Below are 27,576 nucleotides of genomic sequence, written 5' to 3' on the forward strand. Positions count from 1 at the left end.
GCCTAAAACTGGGTGGTCCTTCTTTGCTCCTCCTTTTTATCTTTACAGCATCTTTCTTCTTTCCCATGTTTGGAAAGCATCTGCAAGAAGCACAGCCCACTGTCGGGAAAACATCCCACCTAGAGGCACATCATGTGTTCAGTGTGCATCCTGTTGGCAGCCAGTCACAGGACCTACAGTCAGTTAACCATGCACTTGCTCCAGGCTGTGCATCAGCTGGTGGCACGGGAGAACTTATGGGACATTTATTGGACAGTAGCTGGAGGCTGTGACAATGACCTGTGGCCCTGGCAGTAGCGTGAACTGTGGATCCAGGATTAAGGGATGGCTTTGGCCACATTCTCAAAATCACTGCTTTTACCATGGTGGCACCAATGGTAACACACCCTCCTCTGCCCCCACCCACCTGAGATCGATCCTCAGCCTCCCCAGAGTGTTCAGAACTTCCCAGGATCCTTTGGCTAAATTCTCAGGATACTGTAATCAGGTAGGATCAACCATTCATTGGGAAATCCTCAAAGCACCAACTGACTAAAGCCTGGCATACTAACAACTCAAGACCAGCCACTGACTAAGTTCCTTTGTCTAAGAGGCTAGTTATCTCTCTGGAAAATAGCAGGGCCCCTGGAATGGCTCCTTAAAAAAAAAAGATTTATTTATTATTATATATAAGTACACTGTAGCTGTCATCAGACACATCAGAAGAGAGTGTCAGATTTCATTGGGGATGGTTGTAAGCCACTATGTGGTTGTGGTTGCTAGGATTTGAACTTCTGGACCTTTTGAAGAGCAGTCAGTGCTCTTAACCACTGAGCCATCTCTCCAGCCCGTGGAACGGCTCTTATTAGCGGAGATAGCACGGGGGTGGGGGGATGCCTTGGGGGGAGTGATTAGGAGAGCCTGGTTTTGTGAGCAGTGGCTTGAGAGAGCTTGCCTAGCAGGGCTGAACAGAGGCTTGAAGGCAGCATAAGAGGCATGAGGCACTAAGCCAGGGTCGTGCACGATGATAGGAACGGTGGGTGACTAGAAGGGCAAAGTCTAACACCATCTAAGGGTTACCACTGACGCCATGGGATGCGGTGCCTTTCGGAAACACCTCTGAAGGGCATTCAATGGAAACTCTGCTTTGCCAAGTTAAGACAATCGGTTTTATCTTTGATTTGCCTTAACTCCACTGTTGAAATTACACAGTGGTAGAAATCAGTCTGCAGGGTTCCAGTCCTCTCAGGTGTCCTCTCTTCATTTCGTATAATTCTCTTGTGACATGGAGAGTGGAGATGAGAAGCAGCGGCTGTGTAAACGTGTAATTACCAAAAGGGTCGCCACTGCGTCTTTATATTTTCCCCCAGAGAGGAGCACATGAAGGTTCTGCTTTTCTTGGAAGAATGAGAGGTCTTCATGAACCTGGTGAGCAGAGGCTGAACTTTGCTTTCAAAGTGATGGGGGTGATGGGGGTGGGGCGGGTTCAACAGGGAGGAGGCTTGGGTTGCCTTCCTTCCTGAATATTCCTGTTTTCCCTCAGAGCAAGCACAGCCCGTAGGTCACAGACAGTACAAACTCAGGCTGAGTTACTCTTCTCTTAGCTTGTCCATGGAAGCATTATGTCTGTCTGTTAGAGACTCCAGATGTGAACCCAGGACATCTGGAAAGGGTCCTACCACAACTTCTTTCTCGCTGCTGTGGCAATCGGCCAATACCACAGTGGGGAGTTCACATCTGGTGCCAGACCCTTCAGCAGTACCTTCAGATTCTTGTCCTGGGTAAATCTCCAGGATGCTGTCACTCACCCTCCCCAGACATACAGTAGGAGATATATTTGTTGTCAGGTGGCATCAGACTGTCACCCTTAGCCTGCATGGATGTCCCCCAAAGAAAGATCATTGAAAAATAACCCAAGAGAAACCATTGAAGGACATTACACAAGATGCATTTGATTTTTAAAATATTTATGAGGCACACCCTTTATTCTCACAGAATGTCGTTTAATAAATATTTCACCAGGACAATGAGGATAAATCACACGGATGGGAGGAGAAGTTAATGGGACTGAGGATGGAACTCTTTCAAATTTCAGTTTTAACCTTCAATGCATCACACTCGACCCCTGCAAAAGTAAAGATCCAGCGGAGAGACGCATCCTCGAGGAAAAACCAAGTCTCTAGCCTTGGCACACGGGTCAGTATATGGAGGACCAGTGGCAGCGGCTCTTGATGACCTGAAGCAAAGGCTTCTTAAAAGTGAGGAAGACGACAGTACAGGCCACCAGCAGGGTGAGGCAGCTGGGCAGGATGAGCACGAGGTAGAAGAGACCAGTGTCCACCTGTTCCCACTTACAGCCCTGAGGCAGGCCTTCGGGCAGCTCCACCACACGGACGATCTTGGAAGAGAGGTTGCAAGTGACCATGGACAAGTCCGCAACAGTCTTGAAGTGCTGCTGCAGGGCCCCCCATCCTTCCACCCCACAGCAGTCATAAGGGTTCTGGCTGAGGTAGATGGTCTGCAGACCCCTCAGAGGCTGCTCGGACACAACCCTCTGAGGGAGGGCCGTGAGAGAGTTTCTGCGGAGGTCGAGAGTCCGAAGGGCCAAACTGCCCTTGAACTTTGGGAAGCTGGTCAGGGAGTTTCCCGACAGATCCAACGCCCGCAGATTCCCAAACGCAGAGAAGTCCATCTCTGCAGCGCCAGAACCAAGGCCCACGTCCCTGAGAGACAGGACCTGTAATGTCGGGGCAACAGCCCAGAGAGGGCTGATGCTCCCATTCAGAACCCCCCAGTTGCTAGACAGGTCTAAATGAGTGAGGGAGGTCCCCTGGAACGGGCAGTCTTGTAATGCCTTCAGCCCACAGCCGTCCAGAGAAAGGCTCCTCAAAGAGCCCATGTTTCTGAAATCCACACAACTGGGAGGCCCCTCCCAGTCTACGGGCACCATCTGAGGACAAAGTGAGATCTGATTGTGACTCATGTCGATTGTAGTGATGCTGCTGGCATTGTCGAAAAGGCCAGTGGGGACCCCCAGGAGCTGGTTGGAACTCAGGTTGAACACCCGGAGGTTCCTGAGGGAGCCCGTGAGCCCCGGAGCCAGGTGCAGCTCTGCCAACTGGTTGTGGCTCAGATCCAGCTCGGTGAGTGCTCCCGGCGGCTCGTGCTCCCGGATGTGGAGCATCTTCAGGCAGTTCTGGTTGAGGTTCAGGTGGGAAAGGGAAGGTGTCTTCTTCAGGAAACCATCCGGCAAGTGCCGGAACTGGTTTTGGCTCATGTCCAGGAAGCGAAGAGCTGACAGGTCGCTGGAGGAAAACTCCTCCCAGAGGTTGACAGTTGTGATGTTAGTCACATTGCCGTCCACAAGAAGGAACTGGGCCACCATCTCCTGCGGGGAGGAGGTGTTGTAAAGCTCCCTGTAGAAGCCCATGTTGTTGTCCTGGAGCAGGAGGGTGTGCAGCTTGCCGCACTGAGGCAAGAGTGGGAAGAAGAGCAGCTGGTTGTGAGACAGGTCCAGTATCTCCAATTCGAAGGCCACCTCCTCCCTGGCTGCCAGGAACCACTCTAGGATGTTATAACTGACGTTGAGGAACCGTAACTGGGTGAGGCTGAAGTCCACAATGCAGGGGAGGTTGTTATAGGCAAGGTTGAGACGCCTCAGCTCAGTCAAGCCGTCAAACGCCCCGCCCTCGATCTCAAAGATGTAGTTTCTCTGCAAATCTAGCTCTACAAGGTGTTCCAGGCCCTCAAAGATAGAGTCGTCGAGCCTCATGAGGGTATTCCTTGCCAAGGACACAACCTCCAACGAGGAGAGGTTCTGAAGCATGAGAGCCGCCATGTCTTCGGTCAGGGAGTTTCCAGACAAGTCCAGTCTCCGAAGTCCCAGCAGGGTGTGGAGTGCTGCGGCTGACTCCTTGTAGTTCTCCGAGAGGCGGTTGTCTGCCAGAACCAGGTTGCGTAAGTGGCCTTGCTCTCGGAAGGCGTAGTGGCTGATACGGTCCAGGTGACAGCTATGCAGGCTGAGGTTCTCCAGGCGTGGGTAGGCCTGGAGGGAATGGTTCCACAGGTCCTTGAGAGGGTTAGCATCCAGAATGAGCATCCGGGAATGGGGTGGGAGGCTGCTGGGTACCGAAGCAAGGTTCAGACCCCGGCAGTCAGCGACTCCGTCGACCTAGGTCCACAAACACATGAGGTTAATTCACAGAAATGTAGTTTGCAAAAGCAAACAGCTAGCCAGAAGGTGTTGGGTTAGGTGTCCAGAGAAGAACGGTAAGAAAAGCAATACTATTGCTTTCTACAGGTTGGTCAGGAGGGCAAGGCCAGTGAGTACCAAACAGCCAACCTCCAAGGCAAAGTGCAATGAAGTTGTGTAAGAGGCCTCGCTCTTGGAAGGCGCAGTGGCTAATACGAAGATGCCCAGGTTTGGGTTCTATAGTTTGTTAATTTGACCCTGAGCAAGGAACTAACTAACCTCTTGCAGCTTCAAATTCTTTACTGGGTTATTAAAATAAAACTTAGGGGCTGGAGAGATGGCTCAGAGGTTAAGGGCACTGACTGCTCTTCCAGAGGTTCTGAGTTCAATTCCCAGCAACCAGGTGGTGGCTCACAACCATCTGTGATGGGATCTGATGCCCTCTTCTGGTGTGTCTGAAAACAGCTACAGTGTACTCATATACATAAAATACACCTTTAAAACAACAACAACAACAACAGAAAGAAACTGGGCATGGTAGCACAAGCCTTTAATCCCTGGACCCATGGAGATAGAGGCAAGAGGATCTCTGAGAGTTTGAGGCAATCTGGACTACTTAAAGAGTTAGGGACCAGTCAGGACTATATAAGAAGATCCTGCCTCAAAAAAAAAAAAAAAAAAAGAAAGAAAGAAAGAAAGGGAGACCCTCAGATAGTCTCAGCCTCCCTCTCAGATAAAAGTCACTAACCATTATGCTTGTAATTTTCTCATAGAATTTTTTTCAAGGATTGAGTATGCAAATCACATTTATTATGGCTAATAAGTGTCAGCATGTCAACTGTAATTACCAGCATGTGCTAATTAATTAAGCTGCTCATTGTTGAACACTCGAGTTTTTGGGGGGGGGGTTGTTTGTTTTTCTTTTTTAATTTCAGCATAGACATTAGAATGACTTTTTCAGGTTCCTTCCTACCTCAACTCCCCCTCCCAGGCCTACTGCATTAATATTGGGATTGCATTAATGTGTTAAGAGCTGACTTTTTATAAACTGAACCTCCGAACTGAGAGACAGGTGTATCTCTTGATTTTCCCGAGGCCTCTCTGGACAGCACTGAACTCAGGGGCTTGCTTCAGCCTGTAATGGAGCCTGCTCCTCCACAGTTGCTGTAGTCAGAGGGAGATCAGATCTTTGTAATTCCCATGGATTCACCAAAGCGTTGCAAAGGATGGTGTGGCCATCCGAGCACACAGCCAACTTTACCGTGTCCATTTGATGCTAAGGTTGAATGGCTCGTGTAATGAAGAACAAGAGTCTAACGCCTAAACTTCCAGACCCCTCAAATCATAAGAGCCAGAGGAACCCATTGCTTGACTTCTGTGATGGCCAAGTCCGTACCACATCCCCCAGGCAGAGTCCAGACTGAGCCCTGAGAATCAGCTGAATAACCCATACTTTACTCCCTTCTCTTCCTATGCCTGGTGACCCCCAGAGCTACAGAAGTTAAGCCCATTGTTGCCTCTGTAAGGGAACAGTGGCAGTCAAAAGAGGCTGGACTGCCAGTGATACTACCACAGTAACGATACTCGGTAAAACACATGCCACCGTCTTGGGGGTTGTTATAAATACATCCAATCACCACAGCACCCAATATCACGATTCCATTAGTAGAAATTATTAGTTATCATCATCATTATTATTGATGGAGTCTCATGTAGCCCAGACTGGCCTTGAACTTGAAATGTAACTGAGACTGGCCTTGAACTCTTAGCCCTCCTGTCTCCACTTCCTGAGAACTGGGTTGTCAGGCATGTGCCCCCATGACCAGCAGGTATTATCATTACTTCTATTTTACAGGTGAAGACACTGGCACAGAGTGACTTTGTATCACCAGCTAAACAGTAGTGGGGCTAGGATTTAAATTCAGGCGGACTTTCATCATACTGGAGCGTCCTCAAACACAGTGGCTACTGGTTCCCACAAGCAGGTTAGAACCGCGATAGCCACCATCTTTAAGATTAATCGCCTTTAGAACACTTTCTTTATCTAGCGTCGAATACACTGAAAAAGATCTTGAATATAAGGATTAACTCTGGCTTCCAATTTGTCTTTCCAGTTCTTGGGCTTGGGTAACGCCCCAACAGGCACGTGTTTCTCATACAGACATTTGCTATTCTTCAGTTACAGGCAAATTTCTAGAGTCCGCCTCTATCTCCATGTGCAGACAAAAAACCTTCAAAGGCTCAAGACACCCCAGCGCTGGGTCTTCAGAGACGTAGGCTTGGTCATGAGCATTTGCTCTGCAGTACCATTTGGGTACATGTTCTCTGCAGAGTTGCTGAAGCCATCTTTGTTGGCTCACTCATGGCCTTGAAGGCAGGACTTCTCTGGTGCTGGTGTGTTTCCCTCAGTGACTCTGGAAGCATTAATGGAGCTTCGATTGACAAGTCATCCACTTCCCAAGCAGACCAGGCCTCATTAGGACAGGGGCAAAGGAGAGAGAGATTAGAACCCATGGAGAAACTCACCACCTTGCAGCCTCCTTGGGAAGCTGCAGTGGCTGTCCCAGGTCCGCTCCTCCATTCCACAATCAAGAAGTGAAAACCCAGGCAAAGCCAGAGGGGCGGGAACTCCATCTCAGGCACAGCTCTGTGGACAGAAGACCAGGAAGAACTGAGTAAGGCAGATTAGCCAAGAGGGCTGATCACCACGGGGCAGAAGGAGCCAGCTAGTTCCCACATGTGTCTGGTCTTAGAGGCCCACAACTACAAGAAGGTGGAAAACCACAGATATTCAAATTTCTCAGCTCAGCCAACCTTTCACTGACAGCGTGGCAAGAGCTCATTTTGTTTTGCCTATGGCATTTAATGGTCAGCTGGCTGACCTCTGAAACCCCAAAGGGGGAGCACGGGGGGATGCAAAGGACTTGAGTGCCAGGGCTGAGGTCCCAGAGTGTCCTGTGCTTTGCCGCTCTGCAGTCTTCCTCTCTGAAACTCATTGCTACCTGATGCATACATGAGCTTGAGATATATACCATGAATGAATGAATGAGTGTGGGAAGCCGCCCCCACATTCGCCGTCACAAGATGGCGCTGACATCCTGTGTTCTAAGTTGGTAAACAAATAATCTGCGCATGAGCCAAGGGTATTTACGACTACTTGTACTCTGTTTTTCCCGTGAACGTCAGCTCGGCCATGGGCTGCAGCCAATCAGGGAGTGATGCGCCCTAGGCAATGGTTGTTCTCTTTAAAATAGAAGGGGTTTCGTTTTTCTCTCTCTCTTGCTTTTCTCTCTCTCTTGCTTCTTGCTCTCTTGCTTCTTGCTCTCTTTTCCTGAAGATGTAAGAATAAAGCTTTGCCGCAGAAGATTCTGGTCTGTGGTGTTCTTCCTGGCCGGTCGTGAGAACGCGTCGAATAACAATTGGTGCCGAATTCCGGGACGAGAAAAAACTCCGGACTGGCGCAGGAGGGATACTTCATTTCAGAACCAGAACTGCGGATCACGTTTATAAAGGTTCCCGTAACACAGACTGTTGAGAAGGATTCAACTGCCGAATTCAGAACTCATCAGCTGGGGAACGACGGTGATAAAGGTTCCCGTAAAGCAGACTGTTAAGAAGGATTCAACTGTATGAATTCAGAACTTTTCAGCTGGGGAACGAGGTAAGTCTGATCTTGAACTTTCTAAGGAAATTCAAGACAGTCTATCAGAAGTAAAGTGGAAAATGGCTTTACAAGTTATGTTTGGCCTTAAATTTTTTCTAGTGTTAGAAGCCCTTCTGTTCCTTTTCACATGTTATATAGTGCTTAAGATAGGGCTGAAAATTCTAGAGGAAATTCAGGACAGTCTATCAGAAGTAAAGCGGGGAGAGAGAGTAGGAGCAAGGAGAAACGGTAAGTATACAGGCCTTTCCAAGGGTCTTGAACCCGAGGAAAAGTTAAGGTCAGGTAGGAATACCTGGGGAGAGATTAGAAGGAAGAAAAAGAAAAAAGAAAAGAAAAAAGATCGATTAGCGGAGGTCTCTAGGAGAAGGAGCCTGTGCTCTGAAGAAACAGACTGGGAGAAAAAAGCGGCTCATTATGAAAGAAAAGGATACCAGCCGCCAAGTAAAGTGCTAACTAGTCATTTAAGGAAAAAGCCAAAAGCGGCTGGCGAAGGCCAGTTTGCTGATTGGCCTCAGGGCAATCGGCTACCAGGTGCACTCCCGCCCTATGCGGAGTCCCCGCCCTGCGTAGTGCGTCAGCCCGTAGTGCGTCAGCAATGCGCAGAGGGGCAGTGCGCAGAGAGGCAGTGCGCAGACTCATTCATTCCCCGAGAGGAACAAAGGAAAATAGAACAGGCATTTCCAGTCTTTGAAGGAGCCGAGGGTGGGCGTGTCCACGCTCCGGTAGAATACGTACAGATTAAGGAAATTGCCGAGTCGGTTCGTAAATACGGAACCAATGCTAATTTCACCTTGGTGCAGTTAGACAGGCTCGCTGGTATGGCACTAACGCCTGCTGACTGGCAAATGATTGCAAAAGCCGCTCTCCCTAGTATGGCCAAATATTTGGAATGGAGATCTCTGTGGCGAGAGGCTGCACAGGCGCAGGACCGAGCAAACGCTGCTGCTTTAACTCCAGAGCAGAGAGATTGGACTTTTGACTTGTTAACGGGTCAGAGAGCTTATTCTGCTGAACCTGATAAGAGGTATCAATGGAAGATCTTACCACAGGGAATGTCCAATAGTCCTACAATGTGCCAGCTTTATATACAAGAAGCTCTTTTGCCAGTGAGGGAACAATTCCCCTCTTTAATTTTGCTCCTTTACATGGATGACATCCTCCTGTGCCATAAAGACCTTACCATGCTACAAAAGGCATATCCTTTTCTACTTAAAACTTTAAGTCAGTGGGGTCTACAGATAGCCACAGAAAAGGTCCAAATTTCTGATACAGGACAATTCTTGGGCTCTGTGGTGTCCCCAGATAAGATTGTGCCCCAAAAGGTAGAGATAAGAAGAGATCACCTCCATACCTTAAATGATTTTCAAAAGCTGTTGGGAGATATTAATTGGCTCAGACCTTTTTTAAAGATTCCTTCCGCTGAGTTAAGGCCTTTGTTTAGTATTTTAGAAGGAGATCCTCATATCTCCTCCCCTAGGACTCTTACTCTAGCTGCTAACCAGGCCTTACAAAAGGTGGAAAAAGCCTTACAGAATGCACAATTACAACGTATTGAGGATTCGCAACCTTTCAGTTTGTGTGTCTTTAAGACAGCACAATTGCCAACTGCAGTTTTGTGGCAGAATGGGCCATTGTTGTGGATCCATCCAAACGTATCCCCAGCTAAAATAATAGATTGGTATCCTGATGCAATTGCACAGCTTGCCCTTAAAGGCCTAAAAGCAGCAATCACCCACTTTGGGCAAAGTCCATATCTTTTAATTGTACCTTATACCGCTGCACAGGTTCAAACCTTGGCAGCCGCATCTAATGATTGGGCAGTTTTAGTTACCTCCTTTTCAGGAAAAATAGATAACCATTATCCAAAACATCCAATCTTACAGTTTGCCCAAAATCAATCTGTTGTGTTTCCACAAATAACAGTAAGAAACCCACTTAAAAATGGGATTGTGGTATATACTGATGGATCAAAAACTGGCATAGGTGCCTATGTGGCTAATGGTAAAGTGGTATCCAAACAATATAATGAAAATTCACCTCAAGTGGTAGAATGTTTAGTGGTCTTAGAAGTTTTAAAAACCTTTTTAGAACCCCTTAATATTGTGTCAGATTCCTGTTATGTGGTAAATGCAGTAAATCTTTTAGAAGTGGCTGGAGTGATTAAGCCTTCCAGTAGAGTTGCCAATATTTTTCAGCAGATACAATTAGTTTTGTTATCTAGAAGATCTCCTGTTTATATTACTCATGTTAGAGCCCATTCAGGCCTACCTGGCCCCATGGCTCTGGGAAATGATTTGGCAGATAAGGCCACTAAAGTGGTGGCTGCTGCCCTATCATCCCCGGTAGAGGCTGCAAGAAATTTTCATAATAATTTTCATGTGACGGCTGAAACATTACGCAGTCGTTTCTCCTTGACAAGAAAAGAAGCCCGTGACATTGTTACTCAATGTCAAAGCTGCTGTGAGTTCTTGCCAGTTCCTCATGTGGGAATTAACCCACGCGGTATTCGACCTCTACAGGTCTGGCAAATGGATGTTACACATGTTTCTTCCTTTGGAAAACTTCAATATCTCCATGTGTCCATTGACACATGTTCTGGCATCATGTTTGCTTCTCCGTTAACTGGAGAAAAAGCCTCACATGTGATTCAACATTGTCTTGAGGCATGGAGTGCTTGGGGGAAACCCAGACTCCTTAAGACTGATAATGGACCAGCTTATACGTCGCAAAAATTTCAGCAGTTCTGCCGTCAGATGGACGTAACCCACCTGACTGGACTTCCATACAACCCTCAAGGACAGGGTATTGTTGAGCGTGCGCATCGCACCCTCAAAGCCTATCTTATAAAACAGAAGAGGGGAACTTTTGAGGAGACTGTACCCCGAGCACCAAGAGTGTCGGTGTCTTTGGCACTCTTTACACTCAATTTTTTAAATATTGATGCTCATGGCCATACTGCGGCTGAACGTCATTGTTCAGAGCCAGATAGGCCCAATGAGATGGTTAAATGGAAAAATGTCCTTGATAATAAATGGTATGGCCCGGATCCTATCTTGATAAGATCCAGGGGAGCTATCTGTGTTTTCCCACAGAATGAAGACAACCCATTTTGGGTACCAGAAAGACTCACCCGAAAAATCCAGACTGACCAAGGGAATACTAATGTCCCTCGTCTTGGTGATGTCCAGGGCGTCAATAATAAAGAGAGAGCAGCGTTGGGGGATAATGTCGACATTTCCACTCCCAATGACGGTGATGTATAATGCTCAAGTATTCTCCTGCCTTTTTACCACTAACTGGGAACTGGGTTTGGCCTTAATTCAGACAGCCTTGGTTCTGTCTGGACAGGTCCAGATGACTGACACCATTAACACTTTGTCAGCCTCAGTGACTACAGTCATAGATGAACAGGCCTCAGCTAATGTCAAGATACAGGGAGGTCTCATGCTGGTTAATCAACTCATAGATCTTGTCCAGAAACAACTAGATGTATTATGACAAATAACTCAGCAGGAATGTGAACAAAAGTTTCCGGGATTGTGTGTTATTTCCATTCAGTATGTTAAATTTACTAGGGCAGCTAATTTGTCAAAAAGTCTTTTTCAGTATATGTTACAGAATTGGATGGCTGAATTTAAACAGATCCTTCGAGAATTGAGACTTCAGGTCAACTCCACGCGCTTGGACCTGTCGCTGACCAAAGGATTACCCAATTGGATCTCCTCAGCATTTTCTTTCTTTAAAAAATTGGGTGGGATTAATATTATTTGGAGATACACTTTGCTGTGGATTAGTGTTGCTTCTTTGATTGGTCTGTAAGCTTAAGGCCCAAACTAAGAGAGACAAGGTGGTTATTGCCCAGGCGCTTGCAGGACTAGAACATGGAGCTTCCCCTGATATATCTATGCTTAAGCAATAGGTCGCTGGCCACTCAGCTCTTATATCTCACGAGGCTAGTCTCATTGCACGAGATAGAGTGAGTGTGCTTCAGCAGCCCGAGAGAGTTGCAAGGCTAAGCACTGCAATGGAAAGGCTCTGCGGCATATATGAGCCTATTCTAGGGAGACATGTCATCTTTCATGAAGGTTCAGTGTCCTAGTTCCCTTCCCCCAGGCAAAACGACACGGGAGCAGGTCAGGGTTGCTCTGGGTAAAAGCCTGTGAGCCTAAGAGCTAATCCTGTACATGGCTCCTTTACCTACACACTGGGGATTTGACCTCTATCTCCACTCTCATTAATATGGGTGGCCTATTTGCTCTTATTAAAAGAAAAAGGGGGAACTGTGGGAAGCCGCCCCCACATTCGCCGTCACAAGATGGCGCTGACATCCTGTGTTCTAAGTTGGTAAACAAATAATCTGCGCATGAGCCAAGGGTATTTACGACTACTTGTACTCTGTTTTTCCCGTGAACGTCAGCTCGGCCATGGGCTGCAGCCAATCAGGGAGTGATGCGCCCTAGGCAATGGTTGTTCTCTTTAAAATAGAAGGGGTTTCGTTTTTCTCTCTCTCTTGCTTTTCTCTCTCTCTTGCTTCTTGCTCTCTTGCTTCTTGCTCTCTTTTCCTGAAGATGTAAGAATAAAGCTTTGCCGCAGAAGATTCTGGTCTGTGGTGTTCTTCCTGGCCGGTCGTGAGAACGCGTCGAATAACAAATGAGTGAATGAATGAATGAATGAGTGAATGAATGAATAGACAAAAGAAGGAGAAACTCGGATAGAAATACTAACTGTAGCTTCTGGACTCATAAATATATTAATTATCTTGCTGAAAGAAGGCTTTCAAGCCAGGTAGTGGTGGCACACACCTTTAATCCTAGCACTCTGGAGGCAGAGGCAGGCAGATCTCTAAGTTTGAGGCCAGCCTGGTCTACAAAGTGAGTTTCTAGACATCCAGGACTACACAGAGAAAACCTGTCTTGAAAAAAAGAGGAGGAGGAGGAGGCAGAGGTAGAGACAAAGAAGACGGATTTCAGAAATATGTCTATCACATCGGTTAGCTCTTTTAAATATGGCCCTTCCCCACCTCCACCACCAAAAAAAGTGCATGTTTTCACTTGGATAAGAAAAAAAAAACTTGAGAAAATGAAAAAGCAATCTTTGGATGGATCAAAAAAATTCTGAAGTGCAGCTGTAGCTCTCTTGTCTGTGTGTGAACAACAGTCCTGGGAAGGCTTGAAATGATACATCTAATAACAGAAGTCTCCAATGAAGAGGTAACAGCACCGTCTTCACAAATTCCAGGGGAATAAGGATCCAGGGATGATACTGGTCTATCCAGGATTCCAAATGGTCTGAGTATCAAGGGCTGAGAGCAGTCCAGGTCTCCCTCTCTGAGCTCCATAGTGGGAAACTGGGGGATTCCCCCCTACCCCGCCCCCATAGATGTAATTGCTTGGACAACCCTCCAAGTGTGAGACCTAACAGCCTTGGGGCATTCCTGACCTCCTTTAGCTTCATCAAGTGCCTGGTCCAGGTCCATCTGCCCCATCCTCACCAGGAAGAACCACAGGGCAGCTCTTCAGTCTCTCCCTGCTAACAAGAACCTCCTCACCTTCCATGACACTTACAGACCTTGCACTGACACACACAGGCCACCTTTGCCTCCCACCTCTTTGCTTTTCTTCTAGCATGTGTACCCATCCCAAAGGGTGATTTAACATCCTGGACAGATATGAATGCTCCACCAGCAAAAAATAGACTATCAGAAATCACTGAAGGCCAGGTCAGCTCCCGATGCCACAGAAACAATCTGGGATCAGTCCTGCTAGCCTCTGGGAATCCCGCCCAGGGCCTTCTTTCCATTTCTGCACATTTGCAGCACAGGGCACAGATGGCATATGCAGAGCCATCTGGACTCCTGTCCTCACTGTCCTCCCGGCACCCTCCCACACACACATACAAGCGCCCCTGAAACTTTGGGATCCCCGCCCATCCTGAGAGAAGGTTGCCAAACTTAGAAAATGCCAAGGACGCTAAAGAATTGCTCGCTCACGTTCTCATCTCACTGAACGTCCTGCGGCTCACAGAGAGGAGAGATAGGGAAACGGGAATTGTCAGCACAGTAAATCTTCTCCACTTCCTGTCATGCGTGGGCTGCTACGTGCTGCTGTACCCTGAATACTGACAAACTAAATCTCGATGTGTACAGCAGGCCAAGAGTGCAGCTTTCCAGGGCTGCACAATGCTTCAGACTGGTGTGCTAGAGAATTACACCCACAAGCGTAATTTTAATTTGTGAAACACCAAAATGTTTACAAAATTTAAATGTGTTCTTTCCTCTTAAACCCAGCCAACTAGCCCAGAATACATACATACATACATACATACATACATACATACACACACACACACACACCAACATACATACAGGAATAAATCTCACCATGCCTGTAAGGGCAACATCTGGCATTAAGTAACAGAATGTCATAGAAAGACGATAGAGTTTGGAACCTGACAGTCCAGAGTTTAAATTCTGTCTCCACTCTCCATCATGGGTGTGAAGTCTCCAAGACTTGGATAGTCCTCCTGCAAAACAGGAGCAATGATATCCACTCACGGACTTTTATGAGTGCCGCCGAGGATGGTATATGCAAAAGTGCTTCATTAACCATGAAAGCCGCTAATAACCTAATTATTATTTATGAGCTCCAAACAGCACCTAGCAGCTTGGGTGACTGCTGTTCTTATGTATCAACTCTGTGTGGTACAGAAAAAAAGACAGCAGAGTGAACATCTAGAGGGATGACTGCATGGCTATACCAATTAAATTCAGAACATCTATCTAGGAAGGCTGGATCTAAAGGTCTATATTAACAATCAAGGAAAGTGGCTGGAGAGACGGCTCAGCAGTTAATTGAGCTCACTGCATTTGCAGAGGACCTGAGTTTGATTACCAGTACTTATGTCATGTGGCTTACAACCTCCTATAAATCCAGCTCCAGAAAAGCCAACACTTCTGGCCTCACGGGGTACCACACACACACACACACACACACACACACACACTCATGTATGTGTTTATACCCACCACATGCATGTAACTAAAAATATATTTTTTAAAGAGAAGAAAGGGATGATCCGTGGGCACACTGCAGGCTGGTGAACAGCTATCTATCGTCAGAATGATGATGGCCTCAGCTGGCCATGCTCCGCCTCGTGCGACAAGCTCGGAAGGCTCTGCTTGTTCCCCACCGTATGTTTTCGTACTGGGAGCACTGCTGGGAGGTTAGGGGGCAGGAGAGTGGAGAATCCAAAATATCTCTCCCTTCCCTCTCCCCTTGAGCCTTTGCTGGTGACCCCAGACTCTGGGACCACCATCCTCCCTTCCTCCCTCCTACCGAGGGTACAGATTTCTGCATGGCCAAGGAGCCAAGGGGCTACTGTTTGGCTTCTTAGCCTCTTCCATGATTTTCTGACAATCTCCTGCATGACATTTCCCATTTGAAACACTCTAGGTGACCTCTGCTTTCTTTTTTTTTCTTCTTCTTCTTCTTCTTCTTCTTCTTCTTCTTCTTCTTCTTCTTCTTCTTCTTCTTCTTCTTCCTCTTCCTCTTCCTCTTCCTCTTCCTCTTCTTCTCCTCCTCCTCCTCCTCCTTCTCCTCCTCCTCCTCCTCCTCCTCTTCCTCCTCCTCCTCTTCCTCTTCTTCTTGTTTATTCGTTTCGAGACAGGGTTTCTCTGTGTAGCTCTGGCTGTCCTGGAACTCACTTTGTAGACCAGGCTGGCCTCGAACTCAGAGATCCGTCTGCCTCCGCCTCCCGAGTGCTGGGACTATTCTGCTTCCTTTCTGATATCTAACGATGTAAATGAAATGGCCTTGAAGCAGTATTCGATAAACAGGTAGAACCAGTGGTGATGAATGTAATCCAGCCAGCTTGGGAGGCAGAGGCCAAAGGATCACAACTCTGAGGCCAGTCTGATCAACTTTCTGAGGCTTTCAAAATGAAAGACTAAAAGGGCTGGTGTTCCCGGGCTGGGGTGTAGCTCAGTAATAGCGTGCAGCAGACAAGCAGGTGTGGGAGGTCCTGCGTGCAAGGCATGAAATGATGGAGAAAAAGTAAAAGACTTTAAAAATAGCAGTTTTTCAGGCTGGGAACACTCTTCTAGACTACACATCTGCAGAAAGCTCCCAAGAGACACTGCACTGCAGGGACCGGGATTAAACAGTGCAGTTATCATATTCCACTAGGAAGTCCCAGGAGCCCTCTCCGGATACTGGGACGACAGGGTGGCATCCTCACCTCTCCACCCCTCCAACTGTTCCTGCCATACCAGCTGCTGCCAGGAAAGGGGCTGCAACCTTGTTGCTAAAGGAGCTGTTAGCAAGTGTCATACATACATTACCACATAATTAAGAGCTTTCTCCTCAAATGGAGAAGCTTTTTAAAGTCATAAAGAATGGGGCTTTGTGGAGAAGGCAGGTAGCTGTCAGAGTCATTTTGTATTAGAGATAAGAAGTTATGAATTGGGGACAGGGGTCATCAGAAGCAGGTTGCAGCATCACTTGCGAAGGTGACACTCTGAACACACAGAGGGTGTGACTATGTAGCAGAGAGAGGGAGAGCTCTGAGAGAAAGCAAGTCTGCCTTTGTGTAAAAGCACACAGAAGCTGCCACCTAGGATCTTGGAAGCAAGGGCAGCTGATCTCAGCCCACAGCATAAAGAGCTTTAGCATCTCCACTGTGACTACTTCACATGGTCCCAGGCAGCACAGAAAGTTCCGGGCAGGCAGGTTTGCTCCCTTGGATTCTCAGTACAAGATTAGTAGGACTCCAGCTTTCAGCAAAAGTTCAGATCTAGAGTTGTCCAGGTGCTCTGAACTTTGGAAGCAGCGCAATTCTCTGTCCTCACAGTCCCCAAGTGTGAGGGCATACCCTGAACCCAGTCATGATGAAACCCAAATGGATCCTAGCCAGGGCTGTACTGCACTACAAAACAACTGACTTGGAGTCTTCAAAGGTCAAAATCTTGTCCAGTGTAGTGATTCACATCTATTATCCCACAAGGCTGAGACAGGAGGACTGCCATGAGTTTTAGACCCTGGGTATAGACTAAGGACCCTCCCCCTCAAAAAACAAACAAAAGTAGTATTACTATCAATTATGTACATACATATATACATACACATACATATCTCTACACACACATAAAATCCTTCATTCATGGCTTGGTCAGGGAAAGGCAAAATGCTCCCTAAATTGGTCAACTGATTACTCAATTTAACATCATGATTAAAAAAAAATATTTTATTTTCATTTAACCTTCCTATAACTTGACATTTTTCAAAATTTAAAAAATAATAATAAATAATAATAAAGGGGCCTGGAGTGGTTAAGAGCACTGACTGCTCTTCCAAAGGTCCTGAGTTCAATTCCTAGCAACCACATGGTGGCTCACAACCATCTGTAATGGGATTCAATGTCCTCTTCTGGAGTATCTGAAGACAGCTAACAGTGTATTCATATAAATAAAATAATTAAAAAAAAAAAAAAGAATGAAGGCTGGCAAGATGGCTCAGGGGGTAAGAGCACTGACTGTTCCTCCAAAGGTCCTGAGTTCAAATGCTAGCAACCACATGGTGGCTCACAATCACCCGTAATGAGATCTGACGCCCTCTTCTGGTGTGTCTGAAGACAGCTACAATGTACTTACGTATAATAATAATACATCTTTAAAAAAAAAACAAAGAAAGAATGTGAGATAAAAAACGTCTGAAAGGGGGCTGGTGAGATGGCTCAGTGGGTAAGAGCACCCGACTGCTCTTCTGAAGGTCCAGAGTTCAAATCCCAGCAACCACATGGTGGCTCACAACCATCTGTAACAAGATCTGACTCCCTCTTCTGGACAGCTACAGTGTATTTACATATAATAAATAAATAAATCTTAAAAAAAAAAAAACTTCTGAAAGACAACTTTCACAATGCACTCTTCATAATACAATAATTAATTCCAATTCTTGTTTGTGTTTTGTTTTGTTTCGAGACAGGGTGTCTCTGTGTAACCCTGGCTGTCCTGGAACTCACTGTGTAGACCAGGCTGGCCTCAAACTCAGAAATCCGCCTGCCTCTGCCTCCCAAGGGCTGGGATTAAAGGTGTGCGACACCACGCCCGGCCCGGCCCAATTCTTAATTCTAATAAGTGTCTTCGCCAATAAAATGAGACCAGCAGTGGTGCAGGTACTACTAAATTAAAGGGTTTTTTTATTATTATTTTTTTTAAGACTTATTTATCTTTATTTTTTATGAATACACTGTAGCCAGAAGAAGGCATTGGATCCTATTACAGATGGTTGTGAGCCACCATATGGTTGCTGGGAATTGAACTCGGGACCTCTGGAAGAGCAGTCAATGCTCTTAACCACTGAGCCATCTCTCCAGCCCATGATTAAGTTTTAAAAGAATGTTCAGAAAGTAGCATCATGATGGCCTCTCACACACTGTTAAGCAACTTGTGCTCAAACATGTGTAGAGCAGGAGAGCTTCCTCAAAAGCAGATGATTGTCCTACCAGGGCCCTGCTCTGTTGGTCTCAGAGACACAGGCTGGCCGAGCAGTAAGGAGTGGAAGCATTTGAAATTACTAGAATACCGTAACCCCTTGAACATACTGCATTTCTTCTGCATGAAGAAGGGAAGATTGGTTGCACATGATCCCTCTGGCAAATAAATTTTTATTCAAAGTTTGGTGTTGGCCACCCTTTTGAGAAAAAGTAGCATTTCTGACCTGGCTAGGTTTCTAAGAATCTAGACATTTCTGCATCAACAACATAGCCAAGATTGACTGGGCAGGAAGGGCTTATTTCAAGGTAGGAAAGTGGAGAGGACACAAAGACTGGAGCAGAGACCACAGGGGAGTGCTGCTTCCTGGCCTGCTTCCCATGGCTTGTTCAACTTGTGTTCTCGTTCTCTCTCTCTCTCTTTCTCTCTCTCTCTCTCTCTCTCTCTCTCTCTCTCTCTCTCTTTCTCTCTCTCTCTCAATTTTTAGAGACAGAATTTCCAGAATTTCTCTGTTCTTCTTTGGCTGGCTGTTCTGGAGCTAACTCTGTAGACCAGGCTGGTCTCGAACTCACAGAGATCCATTTGCCTCTACCTCCCAAGTGCTGGGATTAAAGTTGTATGCCACCACTGCCTAACTCAACTTGTTGTTTTTTGGTTTTTGTTTTTTTAATGTCACCCAGTATAATTGTCCAGGTGTTTCCACAGTAGGCTGGGCCCTCCCACATCAATCATTAATCAAGAAAATGTCCCCCAAACTTGCTTACAGGCCATCTGGTGGAGGCATCTTCTCAACTGAGGTTTCCTCTACCACATGACTCTAGCTTGGGTCAGGTTGAGCAAAATCTGGCCAGCACAATTTTCCAAGGGTCTGCTCAGGACTGTTTTTGAGCTGGAAATCCTAACAAAACGATGGAGTGGGGAGGGCAGCCAGCCAGCCTGGGGAATTCTGTGAAATGGCACCAAAGCACTTGTCACATACAAAGCTCAAGATGTCTCCCGAGCAAATATGTCAGGTCTGGCCAGGCTCTACCCTCACTTCTGCTTGAATGGAGGCGTAAGGGCTACAACAGCCCCCTCCCCACCACCCCAAACAGCGCTTTTCCTATAGAGACTGCTTCAAGCACTTACTATCTGCTCAAACGCCTCCGTTTCCACAGGGCCACAGATGAGTGAATTGGCTCCTTGTGTGGTCAGGGCTAGCCCATCCAAACCAAGAGAGGTCAGCTCACTCTGTCCCTTCCATGGCCACAGAATGCGTCTAGCCACAGATTGTCAAAAATGCAAGTGTGTTCCCTCCAACAGGTAACAGCTGGCTCTTGTGTGTCTCGCTGTGGCTGGCAATGAGTGTCCCCTTTGTATATGAGAAAAATGCATGATCTCTTCGGAGGCCCACCCTGCGTTGCATTAGTTTCTCTGTTCTTTTCACAGGTTCATTCCCACTAGTCACTTCTGTAAGAGTAAGGGCTTCTTCAAGAGGAAACAGGACCACCCGGCAGAGCCTTCAGCAGCCCCACTCAGGGGGCAGACTCATGCCTTGGTGAAGCCAGGTACCAGTGAACCAATGGGAAGTGGAGGTCTTCTGTGCTAATGAGTCACTATGAAGGAAAAACTAAGATGAAGGAGCCATGCCTTCTCCTTCCATTCCTGGCAATGCCCATGAATCTTGGACTTCCCTGGGGGAGGTGACTACCCAGAGTCTGTAGGGCACCATACGCAAAGACCACAGAGATTACTTGAGGCTAATTTTAGCCTGGAGTCAGAATGAAAATACCGACTCTCCAACTCAGTTTCTTTTAGAAGGCACAAAGGATCACCACCTAACAGGGACTCCTAACAAGTGCACAGTTTAGTAGAAATGCTGGCGTCCCTGTGGGACCGGAGGCATACAAAACTGTGGCTGAGTGCCTGTGACTGGAGGCATACAGAAGTGTGGCTGAGTGCTCGGAGAATGGAGAGTTTCCGTTCAAACTCTAGTCTCTGAGTTCCGCATCAACTCCACCTCAACACCCCAAAGCCCAAGCCACCCTGGAACGCATGTGGTCCCCAGCTGAATCACACATTTCACAAGCTGGTTCCTCAGCAGGAAAGACCCTTTCTGGGGTCTTCTTTTACCAAATTCCTATTTATCCTTCGAGGAGTTCCCTCCTTTTTATAGCCTAACAGTTCAGCTGAAGGATAACCTATGATAACACATTGCAGGGTTTTTTATTATTTTAATTTTATGTTGATGAGAAGCAATTTGAGTAGTTATTAATTATTAGCAACTTAACTTTCCTCCAGCATTTCATATAAAGAAAAAACTTGGGGCTAGAGAAATGGCTGAGTTGGTTAAGAGCACTGACTGCTCTTCCAGAGGTCCTGAGTTCAAATCCCAGCAACCACATGGTGGCTCACAGCCATCTGTAATAGGATCTGATGCCTCTTCTGGGGTGTCTGAAGACAGCTACAGTGTACTCATATACATAAAATAATTAAATCTTTAAAGAAAAGAAAAGAAAGCCGGGCGTGGTGGCGCACGCCTTTAATCCCAGCACTTGGGAGGCAGAGGCAGGAGGATTTCTGAGTTCGAGGCCAGCCTGGTCTACAGAGTGAGTTCCAGAACAGCCAGGGCTACACAGAGAAACCCTGTCTGGAAAAACCAAAAGAAAAAAGAAAAGGAAAGAAAAGAAAAGACAAGACAAGACTTTAGCATAGAACAAAATCGAAAAAGTCTGTCATCAGGCACCACTGTATATCCACCACCTACCTACCTTCTGCTTATAACATTTTACTATACTTATTTTTATCATATTTTACTTATCCTTCAATTCATTGTATTATTTATTTATTTATTTATTTATTCACTGATTCATTTTTGGTTTTTCAAGGGTTTCTCTGTAATAGCCCTAACTGTCAAGGAACTCACTCTGTAGACCAGTCTGGCCTCAAACTCATAGATATTCCCCTCCTTCTGCCTCCCAAGTGCTGGGATTGAAAGTGTGCGCTACCACCACTCAACTCATTTGTTATTGTTGTTATTATTATTATTATATAAAAATAGACGTCAAGGAGCACCTACCTCTGGTGGCTCACAACAACATTGCCAGTTCCAGAGGATTCAATGCTTCCAGTCTCCAAAGGCTCCTGCATGTACAATGTAGGCTCACACACAGACACACAAATGAATAAAGAGCAATACAAATAAATCTTAAACAAACAAACACATACCCCAGCACAAATAGACAGGGTCAGAGAGGTGCCTCACTGGTTAAGAGGGTGTGCTGCTCTTGCAGAGGACTTGGGTTCAGTTCCCAGCACCCACATGGGGCCTCATGACTGCATGTAAATACAGTTCCACAGGATTTGATACTCTCTCCTGAGACTGTGAATTCCTCCATGCATATTGTGTGTGTGCGCTCGCACACACACACACACACACACACACACACACACACACACACACATTCAAATACAGGTAGATTAAATATTTAGGGAAAAAAAAGCCAAATCGCTAGGCATTGTAAAACATCTGTAATCCCAGCATTGAGGAGGCTGAGACAGGAAGATGGTGAGTTTGAGGCCAGCCTGTGCAATTTCATGACCTGTTCTCAAAACAAAACTTTAAAAGGGTGGGAGGCAGAAGAGAACCCTGACCTGGCTGATCAGTGGAAGAGCCTGACCTAGCGTGCCCAAGGTCCTGCATTCAGTCATCAACAGCAAACAAATAAACAAATACCATGGCCACCAGTACAGCTCTTCTAAAATACTTCAGAGTGCATATAAAACAACGGAACTCTTTAAACATTCCTGTAAGTAGGGGCTGGAGAGACGGCTCAGCAGTTAAGAGCACTGGCTACTCTTCCAGAGGACTTGAGTTCAATTCCCAGCAACCACATGGTAGCTCACATCCATTGTTAACTCCAGTCCCAGGGGATCTAATGACATCTTCTGACCTCTGGTCAATCACCTTAGTTAAGTAAACACAAAATTTTGAAAACCTGTCAGACCAACGTTGAGGAGGCTGAGGCTGAGAACAGTCCCCTTGGGGAAGTTTCAAGTGTCTTGGTGGGTGGTTACAAGGACCATTAACTTGCCTGAAGTTGAAAGATGTGGCCCCAGGCCGGGCAGGGAGAGAGCTGATGGCTGAGGGTCAGTGCTCAGTCTTAGCATCCAAGGGAGACAAGGAAAGCCAGGAGATACCAGGGCTACCAGAGATAGACAGGGTTCACTGAGCAGAAGCTGTGTGAAAGAAAGTCAGAGCCTCAAATGCTATCTCCTGCAGAGAAATCCCCTCCAGATTGTTATCTTTCTTAGAGGTAGGGCCAGGCAGCAGCACTCAAGGTGAGCCCACATACAGTGCCTGAGGGTGGTAAATGTGGAGGCTGGGGCTTGAGGAGGGGAGTCCCTGGGGACCTCACAGAACTTTGTGGCCACGCTGAGCGCATCACTGGTCCCAGCCTTGTTCTTTGTACCCACCTCACTGGTGAGAACCAGGGCAAAGTTCTACTTCCTCCTTTGTGCCCTCTGCTGAGGCTAAAGTCACACACTGAAGACACAAAACGTTGGGTCTCAGCCCCTGATTCTGTTTGTCCTGAAAAGTCTGTCTAGCAACTTCATTTCCCCCGCTTCTGATAACAACTGCTTGGTTGCTTTTTTGGGGGGGAAACACACACTCTCCCTCCCTCCCTCCCTCCCTTCATCTGTTTTATCACATAAACTCTATCATTTAGCCATTTTCAGACCTGCAGTTCAGCATTGTTGACTACATTTTACTGTTCGACCAGACCATGCCTCCTTAAGAAGTCCAGGTTTTGTTTCTTTGGGTTTTGTTAGGTATTTTGGTCCGATCCCAATCCTGACTCCAGTCAATAGGGACTACGAAGGAGGCTGGCCCTGTTACAATCTTCTGTGTCACTGGCTTATATTAGACACAGTACAGAAGCTAGTTCCCCAAGAATCTATCCACGGACAGTTCTATCACTAAGGAGAAAGGGTTTGCCTCCTGCTTCACAAGTCAGGCCAGTGGAGATTGGCTTAGAAGCTAATGAGCTCCAGGACAGCCTGGTGGAGTGTGTACCATTGTCCAGAGTTCTCTCGAAGGACCAGTCAAATGAAGGCACCTTCTCTTGTGAGGCTGTTTGGTTTTGATTTTAACCTAAGTGTTGAGGTTTTTTGTTTTGTTTTGTTTTTTGTTTTTCTGGGCCCATGAGTCTATAACCCCCTCTAGGAACTCTGGGGCTCACATATAAAGCTCATAGGGGGTGTCCCCAGGCCTCAAACACCGTGAAAACTGTCCGTACCTCACGGTCAGTAGCAGAGAGAGACACTGGAAAGCCTTCCTTAGTCTGCTCCGATCCTAGTTACAGTGGGGCACGTGGTCATCGCCGCAGCGCAATGGTGAGCTAGCAACTGCAGGGAGAGCAGTGCTTTTCCCTGCCCAGCTCCTGAGTGCGAGCGAGCCTGTGGGTAGGTCCATGGATGTGTGTCTGTGCCTGCAGAGGCCGAGAGGACCACAGCAGAGCACTGAGCAGGAGTCAGGAGAGCCTGGCTCTAATCTCTCTCTCTGACACTTGGGTAGCTGTGGACCAAATAATACCCCAGCACAAGTTACCCAGGACAAAGGCTCTAGGAGAAGGGCTTTTGCTGTCTTCTGGATGTACACACACAGCTGACCCTGGGAAGATCCCGGTTAAGTAAGTGCGACTGTGGATGGATTTCCGTGTCTTTGCCTGTGTAATGGTGGGTCTCAATTTATGTTGATGGGCAAAGGAGTCGATGCAAACACCCGTATGCTGAGTGTTCACAGCGTCCTCTCATGACGTCCGGTCACTCAGACTAGGCAAGGAGCACTGACCACTGTGTAGATGAGGAAAAAAAAGGAGGCTCCGAAAAGTTCCCTAACCTGTTCACACTCTCCCTGAAAGAGCCAGGAATCAAACCATAGCTGGTTGTAAAGCCCTACGTGCCTCTCCCACATCACACACCTCCTCTCTCAGCTGTAAGAGTTCCTGAGACTTCCACCTACACCAAAGGTGTAGCCCCCCCCCCAAATCCAGCCCAGAGGCGGAGAGACTGGATACCACAACTTCACAATGAGCCTGAGCGCGGCGTGCGTGGGGTGGGGGAGCTGATGCCTAACCTCCCACCACCCAACCCGGTCCCAGCTCGCCCACCTCTTGTAGCCCGGCAATGCTCAACGAACCCACGCAAGAAATACTCACTGCTCCCGCAGGCCCAGGCGGCTCCGCGGGGCGCATCGTCTCCAGGGCCCCAGCCTCCTGGACAGCACTTGCCGCTGCTGCGCTGCCTACTCGCTCTGGGGCATCAGATTATTTTAGCACTTGCGGAAGGAACCAACGGAAACTGAAGTCACATGGAGAGCTCGCCTCTCAGCGACTCAGCACTCAGCCCGCGTCTTAGAAGGAACTGCCACCGCGGGGGGTGGGGTGGGGGTGGGGTTGGACGAGGATGCAGGTAGCACATGGCCCCTCACCAGCAGGGCTGTCACTCTACAGGTGCAGCCTGCCAAGCTCTGTTAGGTCGTCGCTAAGCATGCTCTTGTGGCTCCTGCTTTGATGGCACATGGGAACTAGGAGTCCTGGCTTGTGGTCTGCTGTTCCAGGAACTCTTCTACAGGCTTCTATCCAAGGGCCAGCTTGGGGCAGAATTCAGTGAAGGGCAACACAAATTTGTTTAATTGGAAAGGGGGACGAGTCCGCCATTTAGAAGGGTCATCCATCCAGTCGTCTGTTTTCATCTACTCAGTCAGTCCTTAACTAATCATCTTTTCTGGGCACCGTACTTCTTAAAAATTAAGAAAATAAATAAAGGGAAAAGGAAGTCGGCAATGGCAGCACGCACCTGTGATCCCAACCCTGGAGAGGTTGAAGCAGGAGGATCAGAGTACAAGGTCATCCCAGCCCAAAGAGCAGGTTTGGGGTTGCCCTGGGATTCGTGTGACCTGTCACACACACACAAAATAAACAAGAAGGACAAATGGAAGAAAAAGAAAGGTTTTTGTCTACTGGTTTTTAACTGACCCCGCGTTGCAGATAGTACCATAAACTTCTTGGCTCTATTGAGTACGGGTGTTCAACAGCGTTGTTTTGATAATGCTGTGTAGAAAGTTCACTGTCAACTGTGGCAGCATGCCTAGCTAGCGTCTGCACGGATCCAGACCTGACCTAGTCCCAGCTCTAAGATGGAGAAAAAGACATGAGCTCCCAGCCCCAACCATCCACAAAGGAAAAATCATCTCTCAAGGGAGTCTCACTGAGTATACAAACCACACCAAAGGGCGGCTCCATGCCCTGCAGCAGGAAGCAACGGGGATGAGGGCTGGGGGGGGGGGGTTCGTTCAAAAAACTATGTAAATTAATTATACAGCCTTTAAATTTTTTTTGAGATTAAAATATAATTTCTCCCTCCCCCTTCTCCCTCTAACATTCCTATATATCCCACCCTGTTCTCTTCCAAATTCATGGCCTCTTCCACTTTAACTGTTTTACATATATATGTAAACACACACACACACACATTTATTCACTTGTAAAGGTAACAATGATGGCACCATTGAAGAAGAAAACAAGTGTAGAGAAAATTGTGTCACACTAAGGTTTCTGACTCAAACTTTTTCCTTTGTGTCTACCAGTGTGTGGCTAACTCTTATCTCTAGCACCAAGCTTCTTTTCCAAGAAAGGGCTTGTATTCATATTTAAAACATTTATTTATTTATTTATTTATTTATTTATTTGAGACAGGCTCTTTCTACATAGCCTTGGCTGTTTGGGAATTCAGTATATAGATGAGGCTGGCCTCAAATTCATAAAGATCCACCTGCCTCTAACTCCTGAGAGTTAAAGGTGTGTGCCACCACACCCGGCTATATTTTATTTTTATTTTACAGGTATGAACTTCCAGTCTCAGCCTCCCAAATGCTGGGGTTACAGGTGTATGTCACATTAGGAATGTTCTTTTTTCTTTTTTTTTTAATATACTTTTATTTTTATAAGGGAGTATGTGTGTGTATTTATGTAAGTGAATGTCATGTGTGTAGATGCTTAAGGATACCAGAAGAAGTTGTCAAACCCCCTAAAACTAGAGTTACAGGTGATTGTGAACCACCACATCATGGCTGGGAGAGAACTCAGGGTCTTCTGAGAGAACACTGAGTGCTTTTAACCATTGAGTTATGTCTTCTGTCCTAGGAATGGTTCTTGAATCTGATTGTTGTGTGACTTTTCTTGGGGAGATCTTAACAGTTATTCACCACAACAAGGCATTGATGACAGATCAAAGAACCAATTCCACCCAAATCTAGCTTAGAGAGCCGGTGAGTTTCCTGGGGTTACTTATAGGAACACAGTGATTCACCAAGAAACCTACCCTAGCATGAATGACAACTCACAAAACTGCACTCCCAGAGACTCCTACACCCACAGGTGGCTCCCCACTAGATTCTCTCTATAGATTACTGTGTTATGGGCTTGGGGAAGAGAGTCTTATGAATCTTGCATGTTTCAGGAGCTTCCTGGGTTGCTTTTGTTTACTTCCTGCATCTTATAAGCCTTCTTCCTTCTTCCAAGTGTCTAGCTCTCACCAACTCATGTCTGGATGACTTCAGTAACTTCCTTAGTTGTCTACCTGTCCCAAATCTTGTCCATCTTCCAAGTTAGACTCCACCCATCTTCCATGGATCGATCATTCGAGAAAAAGTGTGGGGATCAATTCGTTCCTTGCTTAGGGCCTTTATGGCCAGCCATTGTCCCTGTTTACCTGGGCCAGTGTTTAAATCCTGGTTCAGCCAGTTTAAGAATCAACAATGCCTGAGTTCTAACATCCTCATCCACTTTTCTTCCTCTTTGCTTTTTTTTTTTTTTTTTTTTTTTTTTTTGGACAGAGTCTCATTTAGTTGGCCCTGCCTTGATCCCCCTGCCTCCACTTCCCAAGTGCTTCACATATTTATCACCACACCCAGTAGCATATACCTACTTGTATATGCTTTACCCATTAGCATTCTCGGCAAGATTTCTTTCAAGGAAACTTAGAAGCTGGCCATTTTAAAGGCTGTGGAGAAACAAGGCTGTAGTTGGCTGGAAAATGGCACAGATTGTTCTTCTATAGTAGCAGCAGAAGGACCCAAAGACTTCCAGGAGAAACTAGGGCAAAGCTGAAAACAGGACATTCCTCACACCAGCAGGTCTGAAAGCCAGAGTGTCCAGCCAGAATTCTCCTGCTCAGCTGGATATTCTAGGCTCCTTCCCAAGACCCAAG

At 46.8% G+C, this 27,576-nt stretch overlaps 1 protein-coding gene across 8 annotated transcripts; it reads right to left on the reverse strand.

Moving 5' to 3' along the window:
- Positions 1 to 1,929: 1,929 nt before the first annotated feature.
- On the reverse strand, positions 1,930 to 24,739 carry Nrros (negative regulator of reactive oxygen species). Of its 8 annotated transcripts, XM_006522074.3 has the most exons (5): positions 24,525 to 24,708; positions 22,398 to 22,542; positions 21,383 to 21,447; positions 6,698 to 6,818; positions 1,930 to 4,150 (listed from the first exon to the last, which is right to left on the reverse strand). In XM_006522074.3, exons 4-5 carry the CDS (start codon positions 6,803 to 6,805, stop codon positions 2,177 to 2,179), a joined length of 2,082 nt encoding a protein of 693 aa, XP_006522137.1. In that variant the 5' UTR covers positions 6,806 to 6,818; positions 21,383 to 21,447; positions 22,398 to 22,542; positions 24,525 to 24,708; the 3' UTR covers positions 1,930 to 2,176. The 8 variants fall into 8 exon arrangements, with proteins under 8 accessions (XP_006522137.1, NP_666181.3, XP_006522138.1 ...); NM_146069.5 differs by having other exon boundaries at positions 21,383 to 22,542; positions 24,525 to 24,739; XM_006522075.1 differs by lacking the exon at positions 21,383 to 21,447 and having other exon boundaries at positions 24,525 to 24,734.
- Positions 24,740 to 27,576: the final 2,837 nt, after the last annotated feature.

This window comes from Mus musculus, chromosome 16 (genome assembly GCF_000001635.26).
Source record: "Mus musculus strain C57BL/6J chromosome 16, GRCm38.p6 C57BL/6J".
NCBI classification, from domain to species: domain Eukaryota; kingdom Metazoa; phylum Chordata; class Mammalia; order Rodentia; family Muridae; genus Mus; species Mus musculus.

Excerpts from the sequence above, each read along its gene's own strand:
- Nrros (NM_001347181.1), bottom strand. The coding sequence starts at position 6,805 with ATGGAGTTCCCGCCCCTCTGGCTTTGCCTGGGTTTTCACTTCTTGATT. Across the intron at positions 4,151-6,697 it reads CCCAAGGAGGCTGCAAGGTG|GTCGACGGAGTCGCTGACTG; the intron begins GTGAGTTTCTCC and ends TTGTGGACCTAG.